Source organism: Danio rerio, chromosome 13 (genome assembly GCF_049306965.1).
Source record: "Danio rerio strain Tuebingen ecotype United States chromosome 13, GRCz12tu, whole genome shotgun sequence".
NCBI classification, from domain to species: domain Eukaryota; kingdom Metazoa; phylum Chordata; class Actinopteri; order Cypriniformes; family Danionidae; genus Danio; species Danio rerio.
In genome coordinates this window covers 10,302,490-10,322,659 of record NC_133188.1, presented here as the reverse complement: position 1 = coordinate 10,322,659, position 20,170 = coordinate 10,302,490, and the positions used below count along the sequence as shown (strand labels likewise).

The following is a 20,170-nucleotide window of genomic DNA, read 5'->3' as shown; positions in this document are numbered from 1 at the left end:
AGCTAAAAGCCCGCACATAAGTCACCCAAGCCAATGAACTTTGCTCTTTACACCCTACTACTAACGTGATCGCGCAGGTTTGCTTGTCAAATATTGGCAGTTTGTAAGTAACTTTGAATAGGTTCAGAGTCTTGCTTGCTCCTCAAAATGAAGCGAAGAGTCGATAAATCCGAAGGTGGTGAACCTGCTACAGGACTGCAAAAGTCTAGTCTGACACTTAAGGATGTGCATGCAAGGTAAGACACTTTTTTAAGTTGATCGGACACCTGTAAAACAAACACCAAATGCAGAAAAGATGCAGTGAAAATCAAGAACCTGTGCTATAAAGATTACATAAATTTGCTATGCTTTTAAGTTACATTTTCGATGCCAGCCATAACTAACTATAGAGTTTCGTTCAAAAAAAATAGAGAAGGAAGTTTATGTTATTAATATTTGCAACGTGCCATATTCACAAATGCAAATTTAACAACCAAAAACATTTTTATTCTTCTATTGTATAAGAATTAGAAAAGTATACAAACAACATGAAGCAATGGTGTAATAAAAAAAAAATTACGTTTTTTTTTTTTTTTACTTGAAACCTTCTAAATCATGTAATACCACAAGACATTTACCTGTATTTGTATTGTTCTGTACTTTGTTCTTTAGGCATACACCCCCCCCCCCCCCCCCCCCCCAAAAAAAAAAAAAAACAGACTAAAACAGATATTTTTAATTTAACTGCATCTAGAGTACTGAACCACCATGTGTCAAAAATCAACACTATTCACATTGTGATTGTGTATGTGTGTACATTCCTTTCTGTAGCTCTCACTGGTCATGGGCTAAAATAGGACTTATTTCTTTCCTCGTCCTCTGTGCAACAATTCCAACTCTTCAACATGTCCTCTCTGGTATGCAACTTTTATGTTTTAAATACTGATGTGATGTTGTCATCTCTACAGTTTATGGATTTTTCCTAAGCTCGTTTTTGTGTGTGTTTTTTTTTTTTCAGATTTTGTTGACCTCAGCCATCCTTTAGATGTGGGTCTCAATCACACTATTAATGTCTATCTCAAACCTGAGGAGGGTGTGAGAGTGGGCGTGTGGTTAGTTTTGTGTCATTTATTTTTATACACACACACACACACAAATCATAAAAAGGATCAGTCACACATTCTGAGGTTTTTTGTCTTATGAATGTTTTGTAGGCATACAGTACCTGAACATAGGTGGAAGGAGGCGCAGGGTAAGAATGCAGAGTGGTATGAGAAGGCTCTAGGGGATGGATCACCAATTTTCATCTACCTACATGGCAATGGGGGCAATAGGCAAGAAATCCAATTCACCTTGATTAACATAATAGAATCCTTTATATTCTGACTTCACTAAAGATTTTCGTGTGCTGCATTTTATTTTATTTTTTGCATTGATCATTGATCTTGTGCACTGAATTTTGTGCAGGATTGCCCGTTATCGTATTAAAATATGCAGCTAATGTTTAAATCTCTATCTTTTTGTAACCTCACTATTTAAACAAAATATTAGTAAAGTGAAGCCAAATATAAGTGAGTAAACACTACCACTCACTCACTATCCTTCGGCTTGGTCCCTGATTATCAGGGGTCATCGCAGTGGAATAAACAGCCAATTAAGCTTGCATATGTAGGGGTTTTATGCGGCAGATGATCTTTGTGGATTTTTTCATAAATATTGAACCAAAATTTTTTAACTAAGTTTTAAGAATATACTAGGTAGGGCTCAGAAAACTAGTCAGTATCTGGTGTGACCACCAGTTGCCTCATGTATTGTTCATTGGTTGTTCAAAGTTGCTGAATCTTGGCAAGAAGTGGAACACACTGTCATTACACTGATCCAGAGCATGACAAACATGCTCAATGGGTGGCATGTCCAGTGAATATGCAAGTCATGCAAGAACTGGGTTATTTCCAGCTTCTAGAAATTGCATACAGACAAAGTCCCTTTAAGGCAAGTCATTTCACTTGGGAGCCATCTTTGCAACGCCACTTGGGCAGTATGCCCGGGCATTCTGTCTGAATAGGGAAACATCAAATTCTCCAAAACTACTTGCCAAGCTTATGATTAAATTTCATATTAGGAAAAACCAACAAAATTAAACAACAACTGTCTCTTTAGGTTCATTTCTAAATGTTTCTATCCCACAAAATCTGCAGAAACTCACGTCTAGTCCGAGTCGCTCCCCCAGAGAATTGTCCTTCAATAGAGATCGCTGATTGGCTCCTATACTAGAAGGCGGGCTTTATTCGCCATATAGCAGTCGCTGATTGGCTCCTGTACTAGAAGGCGGGGCTTTATTCGCCACATTGATAGTTACACTTTTCCCCATTCAAAAGTATACAAGTGACATGTCTTGTGTATTCTATAGTCTTTGATACAGATCCTTGCAACATCGGGCATTATCATGCTGCAAGATGATATTCATGGATGAATCGCACAACAATGGGCCTCATGATCTTGTCACGGTATGAATCAAAATACCATAAATAACTTACAGCCGTGTTTGTTTTCCATAACATACACCGCTCCATACCATAACCCAACTGCTACCATGGGCAACTTGATTTACAATGTTGAGGTCAGCAAACTGCTCACTCACAAGATGCCATAAATGCTATCTACCGTCTGCGCTCAACAGTGAAAACCGAGATTCATCCATGAAGAGAACACCTCTCCTAAGTGCCGAAGGCCATTAAATTTGAGAATTTGTCCACTCAGTTTGGATACCATGAGAAACTGCAGTCAGGTCGAGACACTGATAAAGATGAGGAGCATGCAGATGAGCTTCCCTCAGACAGTTTGGCAAGAAATGCTTTGGTTATGCAAACCAAGTGTTGCAGGAGTTCCCCATGTGGCTTGTCTCCGACTGTCTTGGAGGTTAAGAACCTGGATGTGGAGATTCTGGGCTGTTGTGGTTGCATGCGGTGTGCAGTTCGGAGGCCGGTTGGATATACTGTCAAAATCACTAAAACAGCTTTAGAAACGGGTTATGGTAGAGAAATTAACATTCAATTTACAGGCAACAGGTCTGGTGGACACATTTCTTTTTTTTCTGCATTTATGATTGAATTGAAATGTAAAGGGTTAGTTTTCCCAAAAATGTGAAATACATTATTAATTACTCACCTTCATGCCATTCCCTTCCTCTGTTGATGGATCACAGACCTCATTTTGAGAATGTTACTTTACTAACCGACTTTTTAACTACAAAAATTGCTACATTTTGCAATATGATGAAAATTTGCTTTCATCTGTATTCTGGCATGACTTCTTTTGTGTCCCTTCAGATCTGCACTTCATCGTATTGGAGTTGCAAATGTGAGTAAACTCATTTATTTTGTTATGAAAAAAGACCAAGAACATGAACAAAGGTAATAACTCAAGTGCTTTGGCTCTACAGGTCTTAAGTGCTCTTGGATATCATGTCTTGGTGATGGACTACAGAGGTGACTGAAGCCCACAATCACTGGAAACTCAATTCAAAGTCAATATTTCTTAATTTCTTAATCAAGTATATTAAACTCTGTCAGGTTTTGGAGACTCGACTGGTGAACCTACAGAGCCCGGACTGACTACTGATGCTCTATACCTGTATAACTGGATTAAGAAGCGCAGTGGAAACAGCCTGGTGTGTGTGTGGGGTCACTCGATTGGTAGTGGGTGTGTAGGATCTGCTTTTAATTTGCCCTTTGCTACATTTTCAAGACAATTTAACATACTTGCATTAGTTTGCATCAGTGTCAAGATGTTTTCCGACAGTATGCAATTTAACTGCTGTATTTTTCCTTTTCAATAGTGTAACAACTAACGTTGCAGTTAAATTACTGGAGGAAGGTCAGTTTTTATTTTTTAATCTTGTTTATCTTTGTGACTCTTAAGAGTTTTTATTTTTTGTAGTTCTGTGTCATAGTATGCATATTTTTAACAGTTTTTATTTCTTTAAATGCACTTCTTTACTGTAAAGACAAACTGCACATTTCTTGACAGGAAAAAAGTTTGACGGAATAATACTCGAGGGTGCAATGCTAAGTGGGCGAGCGGCAGCCAAACAATATGGACATCCTTTTTCCTGGGTAAGTAGCATTCAGGATCTTTGAAATCATGGCACAACTAAAATAGCTGATTTTGATCTGATGTGTTTTAAACATCTTTGATTTCATTCAATGGTCACATTTTATATTAAGTGGCTTCAACTGCTGTTATAATTACTGTATATTGTAGTTATGCGATAAGGTATCGCACTACACTAATCTTGCTATTAAGATGGGATATGGGTAAGGCTTGGGACAGATTTGGTGGTATGTGTAGGTTTAAGGTGGGTTAAGGTATGCATGATGGCTCAACAGTGAAACAATATGTGTAATTACTGATGTTATTACATGCAGACAATTTTAGTTTAACTCTGTTTTTTATTGAAATATGTTAGTCAGAGAGCCACAGCATCACAATTTTGCTCACATTTTCTTTCTCTCTAAATAAACAATATAATTACATATTCATGCATTAAGGAAAAACAACAACAAAAGAACAACAACAGTACAGAGAATAAATAAATACAAATACTCAAAGGGTACAGCAGTAGAAAATAAAATAATAATATATTTTAAAAAATAATAATAATAAAATAAAAATAAATAAAAACACTCCCAACAACTATGCCAGGGGCAGGGAAAATATACTTGCATACATATACACATACATATATACATGTTTATTTATTTATTATTTTTATTTTTAAAGTGTAAGAGGAAGGGTTGCCAGATAGTGTCAATTTTTTCAGTATTACCGCAAACTACATGCAGACAATTTTAAAGCATAAGTACAATGTAAACTGTATGTACATGATAAGTGCATTGTACCAAATTATATAAGATATAATAAATATAAATGTATGTGCTTAAAGGTTTTAAAGCACTTGAACACTGTTACTTTCTGTTTCCAACAATATTTTTATTTTTTTTTTTTTGCATTATTTTAAAAATTTGCATTTGAACATCACAACATTACAAAATAAAATGTACGTAACAATGTATGTCTGTAATTTGATGATCAGTATGTAAGATCAGTTTATATTGTTCGAAATTATAATCTGGTACACATGTGTATCTTATTTGTACCTGTTTTTTTCTTTCCTTCAGTTTTATTGGAAGTTCCCATATATTCAGTTCTTCCTCTTCAATCCACTGAAAAACAACAAAATAGTCTTTCCATTGGATGAAAAGTACTTGATATTGTTTTACTAAAATAATTGTATTTATTGAATTTATGATTTTAAAAAAACTTTGTATATCATATTATAAAATATTTAACATTATAAAATCCTATTTCAAAATATAAACCTCTCATAAACCTTTTCCCCTTTTTGTTGTTGATAGTTTGGAAAAAATCAGAACTCCGATTTTAATTCTCCATTCCAAAGACGACCATGTGTCACCCTTCAGTGTGGCTCAGGAGGTTTGGAAGATTAATTTACTGTTTTTTGTTAAAATTGATTTATTTATTTTAATCTTTAAATGCTTGTTTGGGGGGCTCAGATTTACAGAATTGCAAAAAAGGCTCAGAACTCAGATGAACGAGTCAAGCTGGTGCTATTTGATGGAAAACATGGATATCTTCATAATGGGCTTTATAGAGATCATCGTTTGCCAAATATGTTAAGGTGATAACAAATTAATCTGATTATTACTGATCATAACATTTACATTTTTATAGGAAATACACTAGCTTTGGTAACAAATCCATAACCAGAGAAAAGTAATTAGTTACTTATAAATATATGTTATAATATTGTTAAATTGTTCAGTACATCACTAAATGGCAGTAAAATAATATATAATAGCTGCAAAATGAATGTCTGTTTTATTTTCCAGGGAGTTTGTGCAGTCACTGACGGCATGAGGCACAATGTGGGAGGAGGATGTTTTCATATCATAATATAAATAATATTCAGCTACTGCAAACTGCTTTTTATTATAGTTGGTGTTGTAAATAAGTTTGCAATAGTTTTAAAACACATTCATTGCTTAGATAAAAACATTTTAATCTTTGAAATCTAATAAGATGACTCAGTAGGGTGAATTTATTGTGTTACTATCTTTTACATTCGCTTCTTTTGGGATTGAATAGAAACTATTTTACAAACCTTAAGATCATCTGTACTACTTGCTGAAGACTTGCATGAAGACTCACATGTCATCAGAATCATCCTCACCATCATCATTATATACCTTTGCTGTTTTTCTTGGTTTTTAAAGTATCTCTGTGACAGACATACGTTGTATAATTTGGACATGTGTATGTGTTCAATCAATGTTATTACAGGTTATTTATCAGTTATTATATACAGAAGTGTACAAATTTTTAGGCAATAGATTTTGAGGCAAACTTAGTCGTCTCCCAAGTCAAATTTGCTAAATTCTCAGTGCAATACAAAGTCATATTTAGTGCTGTTGTGCTTTATGTTAAACGTTAGTGAATAGAAAACGGACAGGTAGCCTATATTAAAGTATTTTAAATCTAGAGCTCGAGCACATTTAAATGTACTCATGTGGGAAACACTTAAAAATACCAGTATTTTAAACACGAATAATGATGTACTGATATGTAAACTAAATGTTACTTTACAACTACTCACTTTACTTGGTGGGGCATATTAAAGAGCCCATATTATACATGAAATAGGGTCATATTTTGGTTGTAAGGGTCTCCAACAACAGTCTAATATGCATGCAAGGTCAAAAAGACTTTCATTGTCTTATAATCTGCATTTATTTTTACCTAATTATCCCAGTGACTCCCATATTAATTGTCCAGTGATTCATTTGTTCCCAAACCCCTCCTTAGCGCGAAGCTAATCTGCGCTGATTGGTCCGATGATGGTTGACACTGACTGCCTTCAGCGAGAGACGGAGTCAAATGCCCAGCAGCTAATCAACATTATAAAAGTAGTCACAGAGCATACACGCTCGATAGTGTAAGGCGTGGATTTTAGCTGCCAGTGGGTGAATGTAAATACAGACAATGGACTTGAAAATACAGACGACTAACTATTTTATTGAGCAAAAACTCCAAGAACTGGCGAGCAGATCTCCTAGCTTGTCACACTCTGCTCTTTTTGCGGGTTTGCGCGTGCGCGTGAATATCTTGGTTTCGTTGTCACGTCATGGCGAAACACCTAATGACTCGTTATCAAGTCGACTCGTTTGAAGCACTGAGTCGACTCTTTTATAGATGAATCAACAGTTTTAAACACTGTACACTTACAGATTTAAGCCTTAGCTGGATATTTCACTTCACTTAGATCTGTGTTATACACTACATGGAAGGGCATTTTCAAAAACCCATAATACGGGCTCTTTAACATTACCTCATTCTTAGCTACACAAGAACTCTTACATTTTAAACTGTTCATTTTGTAGACAGAATATTTTTATAATGTTTTCTTAATATAAACATACACTAGACAGACGTGCATGTAACAGTTATGCTTAAACAGTTCACAGTTAAGAATGAGTAATGTTGCAGAAGATCAAAAGAAAATCGGCACACTGCCACTTTAGCTCTCAAAAGTCTTTTAATATCACTAATATCCGAGGAAGTTAAAATTTGTATTTTAAATCTTTTTGTAATGGTATGTATGTATCTCATATTGTCATGAGTATATTGTTGTATGTATATGTGCTTGTTTACTGGCTTGTTGGCTGATTGTAGTGATTGATTGCAGGTGTGATGTGTAGAACTGTATCACTATTTCTTGAGTCCTCCTATTTGTATTGTTTTATCTGATGAAGACCTGTAGTTCGAAATGTTGTGAGTGATATTAAAGAACTTTTGAGAGCTAAAAAAAAGTGAGAGATTTTAAAGAACTTTTGAGAGCTAAAGTGGCAGAGTGCTGATTTTCTTTTGATATTTTGCTACTGTTTGTTTTTGATTGAGCACCTGGCTTCGAGATTTTTAGATGTGCGCACATTTTTGTTTTTTGTTTGCTTAATGATAATGTTCCCCTCAAGTCATGACAAACATACCATCACATGTCATAAGTAATTTTTTTAAACTAAAAAGTTAATTTTCATTAACAAACAAACAAATAATTAAGGTTTCCATTATTCACACACAACTCCATTGACTCATGTTGTAGAAAGTTCTTTTGTGATTAGCCAACATAATCGCACAAATTAACGTTAAACTGGCAAAACGTAAAATACTTACGTTTTCTCGAGAGATCAGGCTGGTATTTTACGTTTTGCCCGTTTAGTGGCTAATTCGTAGAAATTCGTATTCGAGTTCAGTTGTACGAAATTGTACGATTTTAAAAAGAAGGCGTGGCACCTAACCCCACCCCTAAACCCAACCGTTATTGGGGAATGAGCAAATCGTACTAAATTGTATGAATTAGATCATACGAATTAGCCACTAAATCCAAAAAAATATGAATTGCCGTGAGATTGTGTTGAAAATACTTACGTTTTAACGTGAGATCAGGCTGGATTAGCTCATGCCTTAACTCAACATTATTCATAATGAAGTAATGTTTAATTTACATAATAATATTTACATTATTCATGTACTGTTGTTTGTTTAGACTGCTGGTTTTCTAAATGTAGGCCTACTATGATTTAACCAGAGATGTTTACATACAGCAGAAGCTTAAGGAACTGTCAAAACCTATTATTTTACTCTAACTGACACCAAACTATCTATCACCCGTTTCGCAGCACGAATAATGCAGGGAAGGCTTCAAAATCTTTTAACAGAAGTATAGGAGTATAGATGCATTGTTTTCTCAAAATTTTGCTGGAATATGAGCTTGTAAATATTCTTCATTTCTAAATAAATGAATTAATTAAATATTACATCAAACTTTATTTTTGATGTACTGTACTTTGCTGTATAGATTGTGTGTGGTCAAATTGTGACTGATTAAATCATCTATTCATTTTCATCATTGGTCAGAAATGAGACGCAAAACCAGTACATGCTTGGGGCAAATCTCATGCATAGGAAGCAAAGCAAAATCTCATGTGGAAATAAAACTGCAAAAGCCTGCACATGGTGCACAAAGGTTAAGTCTATGCACTTTGATCTTTACACCCATCCACTTCCGTGTTAGCCCGGGTTGTCAATTATTGCAGACGTTTTGTAAAGTAAATAGGTTCAGTTTTGTTCACTCCTCAAAATGAGGCGAAGAGTCGATAAATCTGAAAGAAAATTTCAAGCTGCAAGACATCAACAATCAAGCCCATCACCTAGGCCTAAACATGTGCATGCAAGGTAAGCCACTTTAAACAACTTATTAATATTAAATCAGTGTAAATAACAATTTTAGTTTGACTAGATATCTGCATAAAGTAAACAGAAACTAAATTAGCAAATGTCTATGAGTGTAATGCACCAAAAGTGAGCAAACAATGTGGTGAAATGAGAAAAGCATACATGCACCATAAATATTACTTGTAATTTGTTGTTTTATGTTAAATCTTCAATGAAAGCTATAGCTAAGATTATCCTATGTTCATTTAATGAAATTCAATAGGGGAAAAACCTTTAAAGACTAAATCACATATTTTGCATTTTCCTGAATGCACTGTATCTTGGAGACTAAACCATGTGCCAAAAATCAACACTATTGACGTGTTTGTGTTCGCATTCCTCTCTGTAGCTCTCAGTGGTCATGGGCGAAAATAGGACTTGTATCTCTCCTCATACTTGGTGCAACAATCCCATTTCTTCTGCATGTCTTCTCTGGTATGCAAATGTTTTTAGCCAAATATTGATGTGGTGTTGACTTCTCTACTCTCAGAAATAAAGGTACGCATGCTATCACTGGGGTGGTACCTTTTCAAAAGGTACACGTGTACTTAAAGGGTCCATACTGCACTGTAAAAAATGGCTGTGATTTCAACAGTAAAAAAAAAAAACAGTCAAAATGCTACAGTAAAAATCCATTACCTGGTTAACAGGATGTTTCCTTAATAAATACAGCAAATAACCGTAAACTGACTTTCCCAGAAGTCGCTGCATGGCACTTCACTTTTTATACTTTTTGTTGACATCACTATGGATCTTTTTAGTTGTTTCACCATCAGTTATGTACATTAGAGATTTTTGTTGAATTCAATATTGATGAACAATGTTTATTTCATGACTTTAATTATATGCGTGTTGCCATACTGGTATTTATTAGTTGCGTGAATGACACTGAGCACCTTCTTTACACTGAAACTCTTTTCTGCTTGTGGGAAAAGTTTTTTGTGATGAGCATTGGTTCATTATGTAACTTTCTCATCACCAACTGCATATGGCTGTGTTAACGTGTCTATCTTTGTAACAAAAAATGTGTAGATGTTCATAATTCAAAATACAGACATATTACCTCTATAAATTAATGAAATACAGTAATTTACTGTAAAAATGAGAAATGACTTTTACGGTTTGTACCGTGTTTTAACTGTGAAATACTGCCAACCACAGCTGCCGTTTTTTTACCGTAAATTTGACAGATTTATTTTTTACAGTGTGGTACCTCAAATGTATGTATTAGTACCTAAAGTTTAAAGAGGAACACTTTTGTACTTTTCGGGTACCAATATGTACCCTTAAGGTTTTAATATGGACCTTTAAGGTACCACCCCATGTGACAGCTTGCGAACCTTTACTTCTGAGAGTGTACAGTTTGTCAATTTTTCCTAATCTCGTTTATTTTGTGTGTTTTTCCAGACATTGATGACCTCAGCCGACCTTCAGATTTGGGTCTTAATCATACTATAAATTTCTATCTGAAAACTGAGGAGGGTGTGAGGGTGGGCGTGTGGTTAGTTTATGTCATCCATATGCTTTAAAAACTAAACTATAACTATAAAACTAAACTATAAAACGAATCAATGACAAATACTGAGGTTTTCTTTTCTTCTTTCTTTTTTTATTTCCTTCTTTATTTCTTATGAATGGTTTGTAGGCATACTGTACCTGAACATAGGTGGAAGGAGGCGCAGGGTAAGAACGTAGAGTGGTATGAGAAGGCTCTAGGGGACGGATCACCAATTTTCATGTACCTTCATGGCAATACAGGCAACAGGCAAGTAACTTAATTCGCATTAATTATCAACATTTGAGATCACTTTTTATGCTAAGACTTCAATAAATGATTTTGTGTACTGTATTTTTTATTTATTCATATTTTCTTTGTTGCATTGATCAGTGATCTTGTTCGCTGAACTTTGTGTTTCTTTGTCTTTACCTTTATTAGACAAACTGGGATGGGCAACTGCAGCTAATCTCTAAATCTCAATCTTTTTACAACTTCACCAATTAACCAAATATCAGTCAAGTGAAGCCAAACTAAAACTGCAAGTTTTTTCCAGTATGTTTTATTGTTTTAATAGTAATTTATTTAATATTAGTTTTAACACTTGTAGTGATCAAAAAGCACTTAAAAATAATTAAAATTAAAACCTTTACAATTGATCAACAATTTAATTTATACATTTTAAGATCCCATTAAATCAATTTTCTTTTTCTCAATATTGTTCTCAATATCACTATTTTATTGAAAACTTTATTTTTAAAATGACAATTTAATTTTGGGGGCAGGGCGGTGGCAGAGTGGGTAGTGCTGTCGCCTCACTACCGACAATTTAGCCTAAGCCTACCCAATTCACCTATGGACAGCTTATTCCCTTTATTAATCTGGGGTCACCACAGCGGAATGAACCACCAACTTATCCAGCATATGTTAGGCAGCGGATGCCCTTCCAGCTGCAACCCACTGGTAAACATCTATACAATTCATTCACAGTCATTCACTTTTTAGCTTACCCAATTCACAAATACCAACTGACCCAGCCGAGCTGCCCTTCCAGCTGCAACCCATCACTGGGAAACATCCAGACACACTCATTCACACACATGCACTACGGCCAATTTAGCTTATCCAATTCACCTGTACCACATCTTTTTGGACTTGTGGGGCAAGCTGGAGCACCCAGTGGAAACCCACATTACACGGGGAAAACATGCCATTGGACCCAGTTGAGGCTTGAACCAGCGACCTTCTTCCTATGAGGCAACAGCACTACTTCGCTAACGCGTCACCCTATAAAAACATTATAATTAGATAAATTATTTTAAAAATTAATAAAAAGTTGATTTAAAACATGGAAGAAAAATTGTGATTATTCTTTTCAAAAATAGTTTTATTATATTATGAAGAGAAATACATCTTATTTTACAAATAAAACAATTAGAATGAGCAGAATCCATACTGCTTTATTATTTACACCAGTTTTGAGACTTGATTAAATCAAAAGCCCTACGTTTGCCAAATTCTGTGACATTCTGCATTATACAGTAAATGCCATTGTGTATTACTGGATTCTGCTATTAAGTCTATGGAAATTCTAGGGGCCTAGTTTTGTGGTCCTTCTATTTATGGATCACAGACCTCACATTGAAAACAGATCTTTAACCAACCGACTTACAAGCTAAGCATTTTGCAATTTGCTTAACTTATTTTGTGTCCCTTCAGATCTGCACCTCATCGTATTGGAGTTGCAAATGTGAGTAAACTCATTTATTTCATTATGAAGAAAGACGAAGAACATGAACAAATGTAATAACTGAGATGATTTGGCTATTCAGATCCTAAGTGCTCTTGGATATCATGCCTTGGTGATGGACTACAGAGGTGACTGAAGCCCACAACCACTGGAAACTCAACTCAAAGTCAATATTTCTATATTTGTTTACTCCAGTATATTAAACTTTGTCAGGTTTTGGGGACTCGACTGGTGAACCCACAGAGCCTGGACTGACTACTGATGCTCTATACTTGTATAACTGGATTAAGAAGCGCAGTGGAAACAGCCTGCTGTGTGTGTGGGGTCACTCCCTTGGTAGTGGGTAGGTAGAATTGCCCATCTATTTCCTTCAAAATTATTAGAAACAATTGAGAACACGTAATATGATTGCAAACTAAACATATTATGTATTTCTTTATAATGTAATTTAACTGCTGTATGTTTCTTTTTCAATAGTGTAACTACTAACACTGCAGTTAAATTACTGGAGCAAGGTCAGAATGTGACAGACTTTATTTTATAATCTTGCTTATCTATGTGGCTCTTCAAAGTTGTTGTTTTGCTTTTTTTATTTCTTTAAATGTATTTCTTGACTGTAAGGATAAACTGCACATTTCCTGACAGGAAAAAAGTTTGACGGAATAATACTGGAGGGCGCATTCCTAAGCGGGCGAATGGCAGCTGATCAAGTCTTTGAACACCCTTTTACCTGGGTAAGTAGCAATCAGGATCAACTTATGGTTGAACCCACCATATCTACAGTGTCACAGTGTCAGCTTGATAGTAGTGCTACAATGATCAAAATCCTAAAATTGCTCATAATTACTAAACCATGTGTATTACAGACAAGGATTTGAGATAAATATGCATTTGTTGGATTCAGTTCCCACCCTGACGTGATTTTTGGATATTCTCAAAAAAAAAAAACTAAACTATTCACCCAGTCAGAACTAATCAGTTCAATGATTTTTTTTAATATTAAAATTTCTATTCATGTTCAAGACAACAGACCAAGAGCCCTATCATACACCCGGTGCAATGTGGCGCAAGGCGTGGCGCAATAATTATTTGCTAGTTTCAGCTTGGCGCAAGAGTCGTTTTAAGGCGTTGCGCCGCACTCTTTAAATAGCAAATGCATTTGCGCTCATATGTGCGCCCATAGGCGTTCTAATCTAAAAAGGAAGGTGTTCTGAGGCGCACTGCTGGCCCGTTGCTATTTTGAGAAACTAAAATAGATTTTTCATTAGACCAAAACAAAGCCGGTCTAAACTCCAGCGCAGAGTTGCGCCTCGCTCACACACTGCTTAATAGCCTACACACAAGATGTAGAGCAATACGCAAATATCTTTACATATGAAAAATTTAAATATTAAGGATAGGCCTATATATAGGATATAATAAGAATATATATAGTATATAAATATAAAGGATTAAAATATTACAAAACATATTATTTTCTAGTCTACATAAATATGAAAAAACACTGTTTTTTGCCTTCTTCATCTCGGGAGGCTTTTTTAGTTCATTCATAATCAATTTGCTTTTGTATAATGTTATTATTATTAGCAGTATTATTTATTATATCCATATTTATATTTGTTTTATTAAAAACAAGCTTAGATTTGCCCACCTGCAGGTTTTAGACTATATAGGGCACAGCATGTGTTTTAGGATATAACTCAGGTTTTTGAACACACTTCATTATTATTGTTCATTTATTCCTTTGCTGGAAATTAGAACTGAATTTAGAAATAGTTTTGAAACGAATATTTGCGCTTAACAAACAAAATTAATTATTTATAGGCTAATTGATGTCAGTGCGTAAAAATTTCCCTATCCAAGAGCGAACGTGAAAGTAGATCGATTATCTCTCATTCTTGCGCGGTAGATGCTCTGTTTAACTGTTTTCTGTTAAATTAACTGTTTGCTTGTGAAATGCTCAGTTTTTTTCACTTCCACTTACTTTACGCCATGTTAATAGCAAATGCGCTTATGGCGCAACGCAGCTGGCTCTTAAAGGGAATGGGAGATGAGACTCTGATTGGTTTATCCTCAAAACACACCTATAACTCATTAAGAAAATAAACTCAACCCTTTTAGACCATGCGCCACGGCGCAAAGCGGATTTTCCCGTCCTTAAATGAGCAAATATGGATTCTGACACGCCCTGAAAGCGTTTGCACCCTGCGCTTTTCGTTTTGCGCATAGACTGTGAAAATAGAGCCCCAAGTGCCATGGCTACATTCATTTATACCGTTGTAATTGTTAAACAGAATGAGATTCATTCTCTATCTGAGATGCAGAATATGTCTGTATGGTTGTTTTAATTATTTGATTCATTTTCTTTACGCTTAGTCCCTTTATTCATCAAGGGTCACCACAACGGAATGAACCGCCAACTTATCCAGCATATGGATAAGTTGTATTATAGCCGCAACACACTTATTCGCACTCATACACTACGGACAGTTTAGCTTATCCAATTCACCAATGGTGCATGTCTCTGGACTGTGGGGGGAAACCGGAGCACCCTGAGGAAACCCACGTGAACACATGCAAACTCCATACAGAAACACTCGAACCTACGAACTTCTTGCTGTGAGGCAACAGTGCTTACCACTGAGCCATCATGCCGCCCTCTATGGTGTTATTATTAAGTTTAAATAAATCCATGGTTTGGTTGTTGGTTCTATATCAGTTAAAACAAACACAAAAAAACTCTAGTACCACTATACTGTAAAAAATGTTGGGTTGCACACAATTAATTTGTGTTGGAACAAAATGAGGAAAATAAGTTAACTTAATAGTTTTTACAAATTTAAGTTGATCGAACATAAACAATTAAGTTGTCCCAAAAAATCCTCCTAAAGTGTGTTGTTTTAGCTCATTTTAAATAAGTAGTTTGAACAAAGAGCAAATATAATTTTTAGTGTGTATTGAAATCAAAATTTTTAGACTTCCTCTGATGTTTAAAGACAATTTTCAGAGTACATCATAAAAAAAATTTTCGTTTAAAGAAAGTCTTATTTCTTTCAGTTTCATTGGAATAAAAGCAGTTAAATTTTTTTTACATATTTTTTATTATAGTTTTATAACAAAACAATAACAAAATATTATTCGTCCTGTAATTTTTTTTAGATCGTCTACAGAGCATCACTCACATAATTATCATAAATTGTCTAATTATCATAATCTACTTAAATCTGTAAATTGTGCATCAGGTTTGGTTTCAGCCACGATGAAGTGACTGCAAAGGCTAAGCTGGACCATCCATCAAGTATAAATCAGGCTTAAGCTGAGTACCAAGTATAGTAAGTAGAATAAAAGTAGGCCATAGTAATAAACAAAATTATGTACTGTCACCATAGAAATATTTGTAAAAAATGTAAAATTTCACAGTAGGGCTAGGCGGTTCCGCTGTGGTTACCCCAGTTTATAAAGGGTCTAAGCTTAAAAGAAAATTACTGAATGAACAAAAGAGCTAATAAAAGCAATACATAGTGATTCTAGATTTTTTTTTTACTTTAAACTAAAAAGTTATATCCGAAGTAAAACCAATAGTTAAGGTAAAATTGTCATGCTGCAAACAAATTCTAGATATGCCCTCACTTTTTTTAAGCAGAGGAAGATGTGCACATCTAATCAGAATTATATCCTGGTGCATCCATATTTTATTTGTACCTTTTTTTCTTTCCTCCAGTATTATTGGAAGTTCCCGTATATTCAGTATTTCCTCTTCAATCCAATGAAAAACAACAATCTAGATTTTCCAACTGATAAAAAGTATGTGACATTGTTAACCTGTAAATAACCTTGTTAACCTATAATAATAAATATTAATAAATATTTAATATTATAAAATTGTATTATAAAACAAATCTCTCTTCTCACTTTCCCCTTTTGTTGATGTTGATAGTTTGGAAAAAATCAGATCTCCGATTATGATTCTCCACTCCGAAGATGACCATATAGTGCCCATGAGTGTGGCTCAGGAGGTTTGGAAGATTAATTTACAGTATATTGTTTATTTTTAAGTCAACCATAAATGATGCGTTTATTTTCTAACTCAGATTTACAGAATTGCAAAAAAGGCTCAGAACTCAGATGAACGAGTCAAGCTGGTGCCATTTGATGGAAAGTATGGATACCTTCATAATGGGCTTTATAGAGACCCTGCTTTGCCAAATATCGTAAGGTGATGACATTCTAAAAAATTCATCTCATTATTACTAATTATAAGATTTCAAATAAGTTATACAGGAATTACAATGTTGTTTGGTAACAAATCGATAACCAGTGAAATGATTAGTTACCTTTGAATAGTTACCCATTTCAAATGTTCAGCATCCCTAATGACAGTGAAATATCAGATAACGGCTGCAAAATCAATGTCTGTTTTTATTTTACAGGGAGTTTGTGCAGTCACTAACAGCATGAGACGGTGTAAGAAGAGGATGATTTACAAGTAGTAATCAGCTACCTCAAACAGTTTTTTGTTATCGCTGGTGTTGTAACTGTAAACTTACAGTTCTTTTTAACTACATTAATAAACATTAACATTTTATGAAACTACTTCCATTAGCGTGGATTTATTGTTACTATTATTGTTACTAAGATTACGTTTTTTTGAGATTGAACGAATTTTTTTTTTTGCAAATCATAGAATAAGCTGTATTGTTTCTTGAAAAAGTTTTTTTTCTCTCTTATGGCCAAGAAATGAAACAAAATCAGATACAATCTAGCTTTATACAAGTCTGCATTGTCAGCACATTTGAACTGCAAAAATACACTCATCGGCCACTTTATTAGATAAACCTGTCCAACTGCTCGTTAATGCAAATTTTGAATCAGCCAATCACATGGCAGCAACTCAATACATTTGGGCATGTAGACATGGTCAAAACGAGCATCAGAATGGGGATGAAAGGTAATTTAAGTGACTTTGAATGTGGCATGGTTGTTGGTGCCAGATGGGCTGGTCTGAGGCCCCGTTTACACTAGTGCATTTTAGTTTTAAAACGGCGTTGTAGAATGAAAACGATCCGCGTCCACACTCGCGTTTTACCCAGCGTTTCTGAACAGCTCTTCGTCCACACCAAAACGCTGAAAACGCACATCACGTGACCACACAGACACTCTCGGGCAAGCGCTCCAGCATTTCTACCCAGATGAGAGCTCTGCTTGTCGGACTGCTCATCAAGCATCTCCCGCTGGATCTAATCTCACTATATTTGCTGAACGTGATATTTCATTCATGTTGTTGTCTTTATCTAACGACATAGGCAAATTCCCTGACTTTGGTCATTGGAATCTATTAAGTTACTTGTTCACTGGTAACATGTTTTGGTTAAGCGCAAAGATAAGTTAATGATTAATCCAGGTACATTGACTGATCGCTTGCCTTTATTTCCTACAATGTATAAACTTATTGTATGTTATACTTTTATAATTATCGATTATTAAAACTGATATTCAGCAAAAGAGAGGGTGCGTTTCGTATTTTCACTGAAATTGAAAGGAGGCAGTTGTTATCGGCTCCGTTTTGTTATAAATATCCACACAGTGAAGATGACACTCATATATGCAGCACGACACCTCAACAGTTCTGCTGTCTGTTAAGTTTTCTAATATTAAAAAGAAAATAGGCAGTTCCTTAAATCATGTTTACATTTTATTGTTGAGAAAGTGAAACAACGTAGCCAGGGTGATGTGAATGAAGTTATAAAGTACACTGTTCCCTTTGAAGATTTACCCGTGTCCTCGTTATGTTTTCCATATCAAACTGAGAAGGGGGAGACTGCAGCCTTGATCAAACTTGCAAAGTCTTAACTTACAAAAAGAGGATGCGAGACTGAACTGTGTGTGGGCTACTTAATATTGAGGAAAAGCCCCAATCAGATAGGCGAACGTTTGCAGCCCCGCCTCCGTTTTCAGATGTCTCCGTCTTTCCCCATCCACACTGAGACGGAGCAGCAGCGTTTCAGAATGAAAACGGCCTTTCCAGCATTTTCAAAAAGCTCCGTTTTCGACGCTCGAGAACTCCGGCGTAGTGTGGACGGATGCCGTAACCGTAGCAAAACTTATGCGTTTTCAAACTAAAACGCATTAGTGTAAACGGGGCCTGAGTATTTCAGAAACTGCTGATCCACTGGGATGTTCACGCACAACCATATCTAGAGTTTACAGAGGATGGTCCGAAAAAGATAAAATATCCAGTGAGCAGCAGTTCTGTGGGCACAAATGCCTTATTGGTGTCAGAGGAGAATGGCTAGACTGGTTTAAGCTGATAGAAAGGCAACAGTAACTCAAATAACCACTCGTAACAACCGAGGTGTGCAGAAGAGCATCTCTGAACTCACAAGTTGAACCTTGAGGCGGTTGGGCTACAGCAGCAGAAGACCACACCGAGTGCCACTCCTGTCAGGTAAGAACAGGAAACTGATGCTACAATTCGCACAGGCTCACCCAAATTGGACAATTGAAGATTGGAAAAACGTTTTCTGGTCTCGATTTCTGCTGCGACATTTGAATGGTCGAGTCTGAGTATTGTTGCTGACCATGTCCATCCCTTTATGACCACAGTGTACCCATCTTCTGATAGCTACCTCCAGCAGGATAATATGTGAATCATCTCAGACTGGTTTCTTGAACATGACAATGACAATTTAGTGGACTCAAATAAATTTTGGCCTTCACAATCGCCAGACCTCAATCCAATAGAGCGCCTTTGGGATGTGGTGGAACGGGAGATTCGCATCATGGATGTGCAGCTGACAAATCTGCAACTGTGTGATACTATCACGTCAATTTGGACCAAAATCTCTTTGGAATATTTCCAGTAACTTGTTGAATCTATGCCATGAAGGAATAAAGCAGTTCTGAATGCAAACAGGGATTCATCCCAGTACTAGTATGTGCGTGTTATTTTAAAATTTTATATAATGCAGCTTATATTTCAAATTGTGATTGATATTTTTAAAATAATAAAACAAATTTAACCATTAACAGACCATAAACATGCAAATGTTTTTGCTTTCAAGCTCTTTAGGAGTACTATAAATATTTTTAGGACGAGTTTGATTTGCAAGTTTTAAATCACAACCAACGAACCAAGAAGAAAACAAAACTGTAACAATAATAATTAATTAGTTATTTGGCAACTTGATTATTAAACACCTCACAATTCTGATGATGCTTGGAGGCATAATTATGGATAATGTTAAACTATTATTTTTATAAGACAAATTCAACTTTTACTTACAGTTTAAAACTCTCGATAAGTTAGCAGATTAGGCGTTACCTTTCACTCATTGTTTGAAGTTCCTATCAATGAACACTTCAGCAGTCCTGCTTTTACATCCTGCTAAGCAGCCTGCCTTTCCCACCACCGCTTCTGTTTGCGCTCAGATGACGTGGCCATGGGTGGCGAAGCGGAGGGTTTCATTCCTCATCGTTGACTCATCGCACTCTCTAACAATAGGTCAACATAACTCATGTGACCTCTTCCTACCAATCAGCGTTGTACGCGCTGATCACTCGCTGAACAATTTTACGACAAACTCGTATGTGAGCAT

The 20,170-nt window shown here is 35.6% G+C and overlaps 3 protein-coding genes across 8 annotated transcripts in view; 2 read left to right on the top strand and 1 right to left on the bottom strand.

Annotated features, from left to right (window-relative positions):
- srbd1 (S1 RNA binding domain 1) overlaps positions 1 to 19,979 on the bottom strand; it is a 157,169-nt gene extending 137,190 nt beyond the window's left edge. The window contains exons 1-3 of one of the 6 annotated variants that reach the window (XM_073920697.1): positions 19,858 to 19,979; positions 5,139 to 5,204; positions 1,205 to 1,290 (exon numbers count right to left, since the gene is read on the bottom strand). The gene's annotated coding sequence lies outside the window, so the exon portion shown is untranslated. The remainder of the gene's footprint in view (positions 1 to 1,204; positions 1,291 to 5,138; positions 5,205 to 19,857) is intronic. The other 5 variants (XM_073920692.1, XM_073920698.1, XM_073920695.1 and 2 more) reach the window with 5 other exon arrangements.
- Positions 96 to 8,901, top strand: si:ch211-117n7.6. The gene is made up of 13 exons (XM_021472679.3): positions 96 to 236; positions 811 to 896; positions 998 to 1,091; positions 1,194 to 1,313; positions 3,309 to 3,339; positions 3,422 to 3,467; positions 3,552 to 3,681; positions 3,818 to 3,855; positions 4,009 to 4,094; positions 5,160 to 5,242; positions 5,397 to 5,475; positions 5,556 to 5,680; positions 5,892 to 8,901. Exons 1-13 carry the CDS (start codon positions 148 to 150, stop codon positions 5,917 to 5,919), a joined length of 1,035 nt encoding a protein of 344 aa, XP_021328354.1. The 5' UTR covers positions 96 to 147; the 3' UTR covers positions 5,920 to 8,901.
- Positions 9,146 to 17,168, top strand: si:ch211-117n7.7. Its single transcript, NM_001045343.1, is given in 13 exon segments — positions 9,146 to 9,291; positions 9,680 to 9,765; positions 10,738 to 10,831; positions 10,976 to 11,095; positions 12,545 to 12,575; positions 12,658 to 12,703; positions 12,789 to 12,918; positions 13,053 to 13,090; positions 13,221 to 13,309; positions 16,297 to 16,379; positions 16,513 to 16,591; positions 16,667 to 16,791; positions 17,006 to 17,168. Coding segments are annotated over 13 exon segments (1,044 nt in total). The 5' UTR covers positions 9,146 to 9,196; the 3' UTR covers positions 17,034 to 17,168.
- Positions 19,980 to 20,170: the final 191 nt, after the last annotated feature.